This window comes from Malania oleifera, chromosome 10 (assembly GCF_029873635.1).
Source record: "Malania oleifera isolate guangnan ecotype guangnan chromosome 10, ASM2987363v1, whole genome shotgun sequence".
Taxonomy (NCBI): Eukaryota; Viridiplantae; Streptophyta; class Magnoliopsida; order Santalales; family Ximeniaceae; genus Malania; species Malania oleifera.
The window spans coordinates 43,062,172-43,075,034 of NC_080426.1; the positions used below are offsets into that span (position 1 = coordinate 43,062,172).

The window sequence follows — 12,863 nt, forward strand, 5'->3', positions numbered from 1 at the left end:
CAGATACATCACCAATATATAATTAGAAGCAACTCATTGATAATCTGATATGCCTCAGTGGGGAAATGAATTAAATCATCAAGAAGAAGTTGATAGTGTAATACTAATGTCTAATTTATGTTGCATGGGGTATTTCTCAACAGATTAAAAAGACTCTAGAATAGTGTAAATATTTGTTACACCTTTTCCTATTTGGTATCATGTGTTCTTTTTTTGATTGTAAGAACAACATCAATCATATAAATATGGGTTATATAGGCAAATTTCTTTATCTACTGTCAAGTGAAGTATACCAAGTTCATATGCAACTCTTAACAAAAGATAGAAAAGAAATGGAAGCCCCTTGGACTGCAGATACCAGCATAATACCAAAAATTGTATGTAGAAATAGCCTAAATTAAAATTATAAGAGAATTAGCATAATGTTAAGGGTAAGGAAAAGTCACATACAGTTGTGCCAATATATGCATAATGTTAAGGGTAAGGAAAAGTCACATACAGTTGTGCCAATATATGTTGTTGTATAGGTTACACACAAAAATTTTAAACCATGCAATTGCTATATTGTGAGACCTGTAGATTTGAAGAACCCTCTTATACTAAGTGAAATTAGAAACATGAAACCCAATGAACCAACTTGGTAGAATCATAAACACAATTTCTGCAGTATTGAATGAACACAGAACATATTGACACATAAACCAAGCATGAACATACACAACACACTTTAATTATTTATTTTTTCCAGCATAACCTTGACAAACTTTAGCAAAACTCATTTGCAGTTGGGATTTTAATTTAAAATTTAGAGGAAAAAAAGAACAAAGTCAATGATTATTGGAGGAAGTGAGGAACACATTAATCTAATGGTTGATTAATGCAAAAGAAAAATATAAATGTAGAAGATTATACCAAACAAATCTAAGATCTTGGTGGATCAGAGCACTGAACACCTGCGGAGAGTGGTCGGATTTAACAATAGGGCAAGGTAGCTTCTTTGTTTAGGGTTAGACTAAGCGAGCTTGGTGAACTTCTTGACGACAATCCACCGACGGTTCGGGAGGCGACCCTTGTACACGACGTTGGGGGCTTTCTCCCTGCTCTCGGAGATGATGAAGTCTGAGCTGAAGTTGTTGGTGGCGGCTTTGGAATTGGTGAGGGAGAACACGTGCGGAGGTAGCTTCTTTGTTTAGGGTTAGGCTAGGCGAGCATGGTGAACTTCTTGATGGCAATCAATCAATGGTTCGGGAGGCGACCCTTGTACACGACGCTGGGGGCTTTCTCCCCGCTCTCGGAGATGATGAAGTCTGAGCTGAAGTTGTTAGTGACGACTTTAAAATCATCACTAATAGTGTTGTATTAGTGACGACTACTAAAACCGTCACTAATGCTTGCAATATTAGTGACGGTTCTTAAAAACCGTTACCAATACCAACTTTTAGTGACGAAATTGAATTCATCACTAATAATTTTGTTGTCAAAAACCAATTTTTTTGTAGTGTGAAGAGGAATCTCCTGAAGAGACATCCCTTGAAAAGGGACAGGTACTTTGGAAATAATAATAAGATCTCAATTCATTACACAGGAGAAATGTGGGATAGAAATAAAGTTGTCATTAAAACACATTTGCATATGCAGTAGCTACTGATATTACCAAAAGTAATAAGGATCCAAACTAATATTACCATAAGTGATGAGGATCTTGTACTGACATTACCAAAAGTAATGATTCATTACCAGAAGTAATGATTGTATTGCCAGAAGTAATCGCATTACTAGAAGTAATAACATTACCATAAGTAATAGCATTACCAGAAGTAATGAGGACCCTGAACCTAAATCTGTTAATGAATGTTGATATAGAAGTGATTGGGTAAAATGGAAAGAGGCTATCACATCATAATTAAACTTTCTATCAAAAAGAGAAGTTTTTGGACCTGTAGTCCAGACACTAGGAGATGTCCAACCCATTGGATACAAATGAGTATTTGTGCGCAAGCGAAATGAAAATAATAAAATTACTCAATATAAAGCAAAACTTGTAGCACAAGATTTCTCGCGAAAACTCGAAATTGATTATGAGAAGGCATATTCTCTCGTAATGGATGAAATTACTCTCAAATTCTTAATTTTGCCAACAATCATTGAACGACTGAGCATGCGTCTTATGGACGTAGCAATAAGCATACCTATATGGATCGTTGGATAATGAACTTTATATGAAAATCGCTGAAGGATTTAAATTACTGGAAGCAAAACCCAAAAATTTATATTCAATTAAACTCCAACGTTCTTTATACAGATTAAAGCAATCTGGACGCATGTGGTACAATCGATTATGCAAGTACCTTCTAAAAGAAGATTTCATAAATGATCTAATTTATCTATGCATTTTTATTAAAAGATCAGAATCCAAATTTGCTATAATTGCTGTTTATGTTAATGATTTGAATTTAGTTGGGACTCCTAAAATGCTCACTACAGCTGCTAATTATTTAATGGCGGAATTTGAGATGAAAGATTTGGGAAAGATAAAATATTGTCTTAGCCTATAGATTGAACATGTAAATGACGAAATTCTTATTTATCAATTTAAATACACCAAAAAGGTATTGAGTCAATTTTATATGAATAAATTCATCTTTTGGGATCTCTAATGATAGTGCGATTATGTTAAGAAAGATCAATTTCAACCTCATTATGAAGTGGAGGAATTAAACCTCATGATGAAGGGGAGGAATTACTTGGTCCTGAAGTACTATATTTAAGTGTTTTCGATTCTTTGATGTATCTGACAAATTGTACAAAACCTGACATTGCATTTGTTGTAAGTTTACTAGTAAGATATAGCTCTGCTCCTACTCGATGACACTTGAATGGAATTAAGCACATTTTACACTATTTGAAAGGTATATCTGATTTGGGTCTATTCTACTCATTTGATTCAAAATCTCAGTTAGTAGGATATGTAGATGCTAGATATTTACTAATCCTTATAATACTAAATTTCAAAACAGATATGTATTTTTTTTAGGGAAAAACTGTTATATATTGGAAATCAGTAAAACAGGCGATTACAATAATATCCTCTAATCATTCTGAAATACTAGTTATCCATGAAGTTAGTAGAGTATTCCAATAGTTTTATATGAAGACAATGATGCTTGAATAGTTCAACTAAGAAGAGGATACATAAAGGATGACAGAACAAAACATATCTCTCCAAAATTCTTCTATACACATGAACTTCAGAAGAATGATAATATAGATGTTTAGCAGCACATCCAATTAAGTGATAATCTAATAGATTTGTTCACCAAAGCTTTGCCTACTACAAAATTTGAGAAATTGGTCCATCTCATCGGAATGAAATATCTTAAAGATCTTAACAGAAGGAGTTAATGTATGAATGATATCCAAGGAGGAGTGTTATGAAATAAAAGTGGATGTCCCCCATATCAACCATGAACCTGCCCCATATATTTGCACTAATTCATGTCCTTATGAACCTGCCCTATATGTTTGTACTAATTCATGTCCCTATGAACCTGTCTCTTATGTCTGCACTAATTATGTCCCTATGTGAACCTACTCCATATGTTTGCACTAGTAAAGTTAGTATTACCTAGCTTGCGAAAGCTATAAATACTTCCTCCCACATAACTACTATAAAGAAGAAAAAGAAGAGAAAAAAGAAGAGAGAAAGGAAGAAAAATGGAGTTGATAAAAAAAAAGAGAGATATCTAAGATTGGTTTCAACATTTAGTATAAGGTTGATTTAAAAAAAAAGAGAGATATCTAAGATTGGTTTCAACATTTAGTATAAGGTTGGTTTAAAAAAAAAGAGAGATATCTAAGATCGGTTTCAATATTTAGTATAAGGTCGATTTCAAATTGTTCTATAGTCCCGCTAGTGAATTTTTTGATGCCATTCGCCCAACCATATAAATTTGTATCTCGTTTTATTTAATTTTCTATTTATTTTTATAATATTATAGCTATACTGTGCCAACTCTTCTCTGCATTTTCCTTCGGAGTTTGGAGTGGGGCAGCAGGACAGATTGAAGGCTGTCTTACTCACGTCATTGCGACACTGTCCCAAACCATGTCCTCTTACTCTCAGGCTGAGCTGCCTCCTGCGACGACGCCATCGCCACGCCAGGCGTGGGGGGAGAAGGTATCAGAGACAGTGTTTTCGCTCTACAAATCTCTCCCCAAGAAGGGAAAGCCTCAGGGCCGGGAGGTTACTGTTCTTGCCGCCTTTCTCCTCTCTTCTCCCTCTCAAGGTTCGCCTCCAAACCTTCCCCTCCTTTTGGCTTCCGAGAAAATTTCAGGACAAAATTGAATCTTGGAATGAAGGTTTCAAATTTTGACTTCAAGAAAAAAAAAAAAAAAAAATGCCAAAGAAGAATAACAGTTCTTGCATTTTCTCTGGCAACCTAAGGGTTCTCGAAGAAAATGCTTCGGATACTACAGAGTTAAACTAATTGTTTTCGTGAAAATTTGTGACATTTAGTTCTCGATTCCTCTTGACGTTTAGATTTGCAAGTCGTTGCGTTGGGTACGGGAACGAAATGCATTGGCCGCTCGATGAGGAGCCCGCGTGGAGATGTAGTGAATGATTCGCATGCTGAAATTATTGCACGAAGGGCTTTAATGAGGTTTGTAGGTCGTTGCTTTGTACAGTTGGTGTTAGTATCAGATTTACGTTTATAAAAGTGCGATAAAATTGTGTATCATTGTTACTGGTATTGTTTGTAGCCGAGTGAAGTGCTTGCTGTGCAATTGATCACCAAACTCTTGCTATCTATGTCGTCTGCAGCTGTAAGCTCAAAGCTGCTATGTCCTCCCCATCTTGGGTTCCATCTCTGGTATCCCTTCTTTCTTGTTGTCTAACTGGTCGAGATGTTTATCCGTACATGTTAGATTAAGATATGTCGTAGTTAAAGTTTAGTGGAGGTTTTATGTACATCATCTGCATTATAGAAGGGAATGCTTTCTCTTGGTGTATGCATCTAATGCGGTGGAAAATGATAACTGGTTCATGTGGGAGTACAACAGGAGTGGCTCTTCACAATATGGGGCTCTAGGCAAATGATTTAATTAGGGGCCCTTAATATTTTATTTAATTTTTCTTTTTATTTAAAATTAATTTTTCTAGGTACATCAAATAATTTTAGCTGCACTGCATGTGCACTCCATCCACCAAACATGTAAATTCCATAAATAATGTTAACATTATTATATTAAAAAAAGAATTTGGGGGCCCCAAAACTTTTGGGGCTCTAGGCAAGCACCTCAGTGGCCTTGATGAAGAGCCGGCCCTGGAGTACAAACCAGAACTAGGATATATCAAGCAATCTGTGCTAAGCTTATGGTGAATTAAAAAGGAAAATGCACAAATAATGAAAAAAAAAATAGCATTTTGGGTAATAATTGCTGTGTGTTGTCATTTATTTATGGTCTTGTGATGTCAAGAACTAATTGAACCCTGTCTAATTCCTTCTATTAAGGTGCACAGTTTTCATTTAAATGCCTGTGCCTCTTAAATTTGTATTAAATTACCAATGAGTTTGTGAGACGTGGTAGAGGCACTTACAGATACCAGTCATGTTCTCTGATTTGAATGAGAAAAGGGGCGGGTATCGCAAGTGTTGCAAAGTTGATTATCATGACAGTTGTAAAGCACATGGAGAGACACATGGTGAATGTTTTGAACATGGGGTAGAAGTATTTAACCATATAGAAAGTGGGGAATTGATGGGTAATTGTTGTGATGAAGAGTATATAATGAAGGAGTCAACCAAATGGAAGGGATTTTCTAAAATTTAGATTTTTGAGCATGAACTTTTCTTTTGTAGGAGTCAAGAGTAGATCAATAGGAGTAGGATGGTTATAAAAGTTAGATATTGTTTGAATTAGTAGCTTGTATCCTTGAGATTGAAATTGAGATTGTAGCTTGAGTTAATATCCTTTAATGAGTAAGTTATATTAATCCAAGCTGATTTCCTTGGTTTACACAATAATTTTTATGTGTGTGGTATAGAGTCATATTCATTAAGACACTGCTGAATCCATAATCCACCAACATAAGCAGCTAGCACACGCATATTTGGAGTTAGGCAATTAACCGTTCAACCTTATGTGTAGGTTGAGTTGGCAAAGGTTAGAAACCTTGCAAACAAAATCGATGACCATAGTGGGACATGGATAGAATCGATAGATGAAAATTTGAAAGGATAGGAGGAACATTGGGGAAATCCAATCAACTAAGACTATGCATTTTCTTACATGGAGGAGAATATGGTGTTCTAACTTGACAAAGCACTTAAGATTACAGTATGTTGACCCCTTTGATGATCTCTCACTCGTTGATCCTACACTAACTATCTTTTTTTATCTTATTGTTTCTCCATGGACGTAATAGATCTTGAATAAAGGGGCTCCCTCGACCTAGATTGATGGGAGATCCTTCTATTTGAGATTGGATAAAGTGAGGAAGATCCTTGATCTATTCACCCTTGAACCCAAAAATATGTGAAGTTGGTTGGCGAGGTTGTCATTGACCACTGCTAACTAGTTCAATGATGGGTTTTCATTGTTCCTTGGGAGTTTGCGCAGTGGTTTTTGAAACTTTTGTGGTGGAAGTGTAAGATATTGGATGAGGATTCATATAACAAAGATTGAGAATTGTTTGGAGCTAGGGCATAGTTGGAAAGGAGAGTAGTTTTTGCCTTTTGTTGTTGGAGGGTCTAAAGGTGATGGACGACTTTAGTTTGAGGAAGAGTTTATTGCATTGGTCAGGTCCTCTCTTCCTTGTGATGATGGCAAAGCAGTTGGAAAGAGAAATGATATTTGTTAATGGACAAGTCAGTGAAAAGGGATGCTCAAAGGGAAGGAAATTATTGTCCTAAAACAATGACTGGACAACAGATATTAAAGGAGAAATTGCAAGAGGAAGGTCATGGGATTTTGATGTAGGGAGCACACAAGATTTACCCTGAGGCGTAGCCTCATAGAGTTGAGATGGCTAGGGTTTCAAAGGCATGAGAAGTTTAGAGGCAATTAGGATTTTCATTGGGGGAGATTAGGTGATTAAGATTGGGTGGTGTGGCCCTAGGTCTTTGGTGATTGTTTTGGACTTGGGCTATATTGTGGATAAGAAGGGGTTTTTGTTAATTCTTGGTTGGGCCAGCTTATTGATCAAGCCCATTATTCGTTTGGATGTTTGAATTTTGGGCCATGTTAATGAAGAGTTAAGACACCCTATTCTACAGTTGGGCCATCCAAATGGCAAGCTCAAATTCCTTATGGAAAAGCCCTAGAGGAATGTATGGAGGTGGGACTTCAATAACCAAGCCCAAATTCTCCCTTAAGAGGTGAGCGTATTTGATTTCTCTTCAAAGTAGAACCCAGACACTAATTCGATGCTGCAAAAAAGCAGCATGATGACCAATAGAGTATTTCCTTGTCCAGAGAAAGAAGTGACTGTATTGGAAGGGGTAGGGGAAATAAGCGGCAAAAGAAAGGCACGCCTTAATTAAATCCATAGGTTTGGCCAATAATTCCATTTTTTTAATGGGAAAAGTCTTGTGTAGGAGAGAACCAACAGTGAACCTTCCACAGTGGATGATTTTTTGGGGGTGGGGGGGGGGGTTGAGGGATGTTCTAAGAAGAAATAAAATTTTTGCGAGGATGATATTTAGGGAAAGATGTTGTTTGGGGTTGGGGGGGGGGGTGCAAGTTGGGGGAGGAGGGGAATCTATCGGTGATGAAGCTTGACAAGTTTAGGATTCTTAAGGTTAGCACTTGTTAGAAGGTAGTGCAAATGGTTGTTGAAATGAGGAAAAAAATTTGAAGGAAAGCGAGTTAATTTTGGTGAAATAACCAAAAGGGAAAAAAATCAGAGGATAGATTCAAGAGGAAGTATAGTGGAAGGGCCAATCGTTCAAAAGGGTGATACAAGGGAGATAATTAGTATTTGAAAGGACAAAAAAGAATTGGGGGAATGCGTTGGGCAATGACAGTTTTGGTTTTAGTGATTTTTATTGTGATGGGGGTTTGATTTTGGACAAGTTTCGAGAGCAGTATCATATGTTTCTGGTTCATACTTGTAGGGGTGAGCAAACGGTCGGTTCGGTCAAATTCGGTTAATTAACCGAAATTTTCGGTTAATGATTTTTATTAACCGAACCGACCGAATAAGGGATGTTAACCGAATCTCACTCGACCGAATTACCTTTTTGAGTAATTCGGTTAATCGAATTTATTTTAAATTAATTATTAAAAATAGATTATAATTATAACTTTTTTACCAATTTTGCGGCTCATTTTATTAATTTTATTAAAAAAATATATTTTGCTTCTATTAATTTTATTAATAAAAAAGAATATTTTACTATTAATCTATAAAAGTGGAATTTATAAATCCTGTTGTCCAGATGATATGCTGTCATAGAAACGGAATGCATTCCCCTTGGTGACTTCCAGTGGGGTTACTACAACTCAATTCCATAATTCTAAGAGAGCAATGGACATGAGCTCATCATCTCATGGCTTTCATTTGTGTGAAATGACCTGGCTGTGTTATTGGAACATTCATCACAAAGAATAAGTTCCTCCTTGCATCAGATTCCATCAATTAACTGGCCAGAGATTATTTCTAGATTTTCCATTAAGGTGGCATTGTGCCACCACCAGGGTATGGATATGTGGTGCATTTATTTTGCAAGCCAGCCTTTGGACAACAGTTTCTGGAGGCAAGAACAATGTAGGCACAGAGACACGGTTAATAAAACTGCCTCCGCCTTTCCCCCATCCCGCGTATATATATATATATATATATATATATATATATATATTATTAGTTTATATTTAAATTTTAATTCATTATTCTTTCGGGTAATTTGGTTAACCGAATTAAAATTTCTCTTAACCGAACCGATAACCGATTAACCGAAATTTGGTACATCCATAACCGAACCGAACTGACCTATTTTTAAACCGAACTGAACTGACCGAAATTGATCGGTTAATTCGGGTTTCCCCGAATTATGCTCACCCCTACATACTTGGGGATTTGATGCATATGCCACCACCTTCAATGGAAGGATTGGAAGGGATAAGCATTTTTGAAAATGACGGTATGGATCCAAAGCAAATGGATAAGGATCAAAATTTTCCAACCCCGCATAGGAGATTTTTGGGGAAGGATCTACAAGCTCAACATTTGTTGGATAATTTGGGTTTACATATGTCTAATCGTGGAGGAAATGAAATTCAGCTAGATGGTGGTAAAACTAAGGTGAAGAAAGGTAAGAGGGAACTAGCTGTTTTGAAGTGTTTGGTGAATTACGATGAGAAGGGTCTAAAGAGGGGATTTCTTGGATAATTATTGTTAGTTTTTATTTGTTATTATTATTTATTATTTATTTTGTTATTTTTTTTTGGAGTATTTTGTGTCCTCGCCTAGGTTGTAACCCTGTCCTCTCTCTTAACATATCTATTTAAAAAAAAAAAAAAAAATGCACTTGAAATTATGAGGTTGTAATTTATAGGGTTCGCCCTTTGATAGGATTATGCTAGTTCTCACTTCTCAACGTATGTCATGTTTTCAAATATTTTGAATTTTTTTCCTAGGTCCATTATATTAGACAAAAGGTTCCTCCTTCTCCCTTTTTGTTTGGTATCGTGGTTGATGTTTTGAGTAGATTTGTAGAAAGGGCTATCGATAGAAGTTCTATGAGAGGGATAAGGGTGGGAGTGAGGGGGTTGTAGTGTTCCATGTTTAGTTTGCATATGACGTTAATTTTTTCTTAGAAGATCATAGGAAATCCATTTTAAATGTGCTTATTATTTTACAATTGTTTGAGTAAGTATTTGGTTTAAAAGTAAATTTGGGGAAGATTGGGGAAGAGTGGAATAGCTTGTGTTAGTATGAGTTGTTCAAGGCTTCTTTAAATGTATAAAGAAAGAGTTATTCTATATATTTGGAGTTGGCTTCTTTAGTTGGATGGGGACATGGGGTATTTTAGATTGCCCTTTGAGTTATTTAGGGGGTGAGTTGGGTGGAAATCCTAGATATGATGCATTTTGGAGTCTTTTGGTGGGGATGCCCAGGACAGTGTCAAAGCTTTTGGATGGGTGAAATGGTGCTTTATTTTTCCTAGGTGGTCATATGACTCATATCACCCTTATTAAGGCTCGCCTTTCTAATATCCCCCTTTTTATTTCTTGTTAATTTTTAGAATTCTGAACCTCCAGTAGATGTAGCTAAGCATGTTGAGAGAGTTGTGCGATGTTTTCTTTGGTTTGGGGTTAGGGAGAAGAAGGATCATATGTTTAGTTAGGACATTGATTATAGAGATAAAAAGGAAAGGTATTTGGATCTTGGTAAGTTAGTAACTAAAAATATTGCTTTATGGGGTAAATGGCTTTAGCAATTCACCTTAAAGTAGAGTTCCCTTTGGCACAGAGTTAGTAAAAGTAAGTTTGGCATGCAGGTAAATGGATGGGGTGCAAATTTTTGGTTTAGGATGTTCCTTTGAGAGTCCTTGGAGGTGTAGTTTGCAGGTTTATACTCTCTTTATTCCTCACACCAAATTCATTGTGGATAATGGTGTTCTATTTTGTTTTTGGGAAGAGTGGAGGACATTTTGATGGGTTTTTTTTTTTTTTTTTTAAAGTTTGCATTCTTTTCCTCATTTATTTTAACATCATTGCAAAATGGTGTTAGACATCATTGCAAAATGGAGTTATCTCATCTTTTTTGATCCCTAGTGGGGATAAATTCTCTTGGGATTTCCATTTCTCAGGGCTCTTGATAACAGGGAACTCGTGGACCCATTTTCTTTATTGTGCTTTTCTCTTTTTTGATATCCTGGGAAAACCTATGGTGGCTGGGCCCTTCAGGCCTTACCCCTTTACCAAAGCCCAAGAGGGAATTGATCTCTCATGCCAAAGCCAGTCCTCAAGAGAGTCAAGGAGAATTAGATGTTAATCGAAGTCGAGACCTATTTCAAGCCTTTTTTTGCCCCACGGAGCCCACCTTGGTGGGTTTTTCTTTATTGTGCTTGTTGGAGGGTGATTGCCCCTCTAGTCACTAGTCACGGTCGAACAATTTGTAGCGTATGAAGGGTCATGCATTACTAGTTGTAGCACACAACTTAAGTAGTCTTATGAAAGTAAACAGCATATTCACCCATGAACAAGCTCACAAGGGTCGAATATAAAGTATGTGATAAGCAGTAAGCTTGCAAGTAGTAAAATGAGGGTCATGTGGTTAACAACACTTCTTCTTACTAACCTTCGTGGGCAACATGTGTTTAGCTAGGGAAGTAAGTAGGACACACATTTACACTAGCTAGTGAGTTAATTCAAATGAATGCTTGCCCACCCTTAAAAGAGCTTTCTATGTAATTCCTAATCTAGTACAAGGAAATATCAACATGCACAAGGAGTCATACTCCCTTTTTCCCTAGGGTGTTCCACAATTTACAGAACAAACCATACGCTACTATTTGCCTGATAGTTGCCCATCCAAGCATAAGGCCTTGATTCTTTAGGAATATTCTTGTGAATCTTTCTTTGAGCATTTGACCCGTGACGCATATTTTCACTTTGTTTTACAATTTGGTAGGCTAAATTCCTCTTTAAAATTAAGGATTTCCTTTAGTTAGTTGTTCTTAATATTGTTAATACTGACAACTTGTTGCAGAGTAGGTCTTTTAAGGCTTTATCTCTGGACGTGCCTGTTCTTTGCTTTGGCAGTTCAAAATCTGCGTTTCATCTTTTTGTACATTGTTTCTTTTATTGGGGGCGTTTCTAATAAGTTTGGGCTTTTTGGTGAGAGTTGGATCTGTGTGGTAGTGGTGGTGGAGTTGTTGGCTATTTCTTTTACATGTTTTGGTAAGGATTAGAAATGGTTTGGCTTTGTGGAGGTGTGGTGCTGTGTGGTGGGATATTTGATTGGAAATAAATGTGTATGTTTGTGAGAAAGAGCATGCCTTGGTCCATGCTATGGGATAAGATTTGGACATGGCTTCATTATGGGCTTTTGCAGCTGGTTGTTTCAAAGGGATATTGGCTGGTGATGTTCATTCTAATTTACTTTTTTTATTTTTTCGTTCTTTGTTTCATTTCTTCTAAGGACGATTTCTTATGCTCTTTTTATGTAATTCTTTTATTCTTGAATGAAATCTCTTCTTTTTCTTTAGAAAAAAAATCTCTTAAAAATTAGATGATAGTGAGGGCCCTATAAGTTGCTCCTTTTTGTGATCTCAATCTCTACTCAATCTACTTATCTACATTTTTTTTTGGATGAATAATAAAATCACTAGAAAATATCTGATGGGTGAATGGGTGAACCTATGTAATGAGGAATACACAAAGGCATACCAACTAGTGGCAAAAAAACAACCCAATCTCTACTTTATTTAAGCTCTCTACTTTTTTTTTTTTCCCTTTGCTATTTTCCAAAGATTTGCCCTTCGCTTAGAAGTTCTCTGGGCCCGTGTATATTCCCTGTTTTGTTGGATTCTTTGCTTTGTGTTTAACTCGATTTTATCACATCAAAAGCTGTATGTGCCCCTTGTGAAATGAAAGAATGTCATTCCAAGCTTGACCGACTCAGTGACTTGTTTCCAGCATTGTGGCTGATATATCTCTCTCTACAATAAAATGAAAAAAGTAACACATTGAAATTTCTAGCAACAATCCTTCACTACTGAGTAAATGGCCCTTCATCCAGCCTCTCTCCATGATCACCTTGTCTATGAAGAATGTCAAAAATTGTGACATCCTTCCTCCCCTCTAAAAAAAGGGTCAAAAAAGAAGGAAAGAATTTTTTTTTTTCACCATCTTGC

At 36.4% G+C, this 12,863-nt stretch overlaps 1 protein-coding gene across 3 annotated transcripts in view; it reads left to right on the plus strand.

Annotated features, from left to right (window-relative positions):
• Positions 1–3,982: 3,982 nt before the first annotated feature.
• Positions 3,983–12,863, plus strand: part of LOC131166431 (tRNA-specific adenosine deaminase TAD1) — a 40,504-nt gene continuing 31,623 nt past the window's right edge. The window contains exons 1-3 of one of the 3 annotated variants that reach the window (XM_058124974.1): positions 4,267–4,286; positions 4,541–4,661; positions 4,762–4,871. In XM_058124974.1, coding sequence (XP_057980957.1) covers positions 4,810–4,871 — 62 coding nt within the window. In that variant the 5' untranslated portion in view covers positions 4,267–4,286; positions 4,541–4,661; positions 4,762–4,809. Of the gene's footprint in view, positions 4,287–4,540; positions 4,662–4,761; positions 4,872–12,863 lie in introns of all 3 variants that reach the window. The other 2 variants (XM_058124973.1, XM_058124972.1) reach the window with 2 other exon arrangements.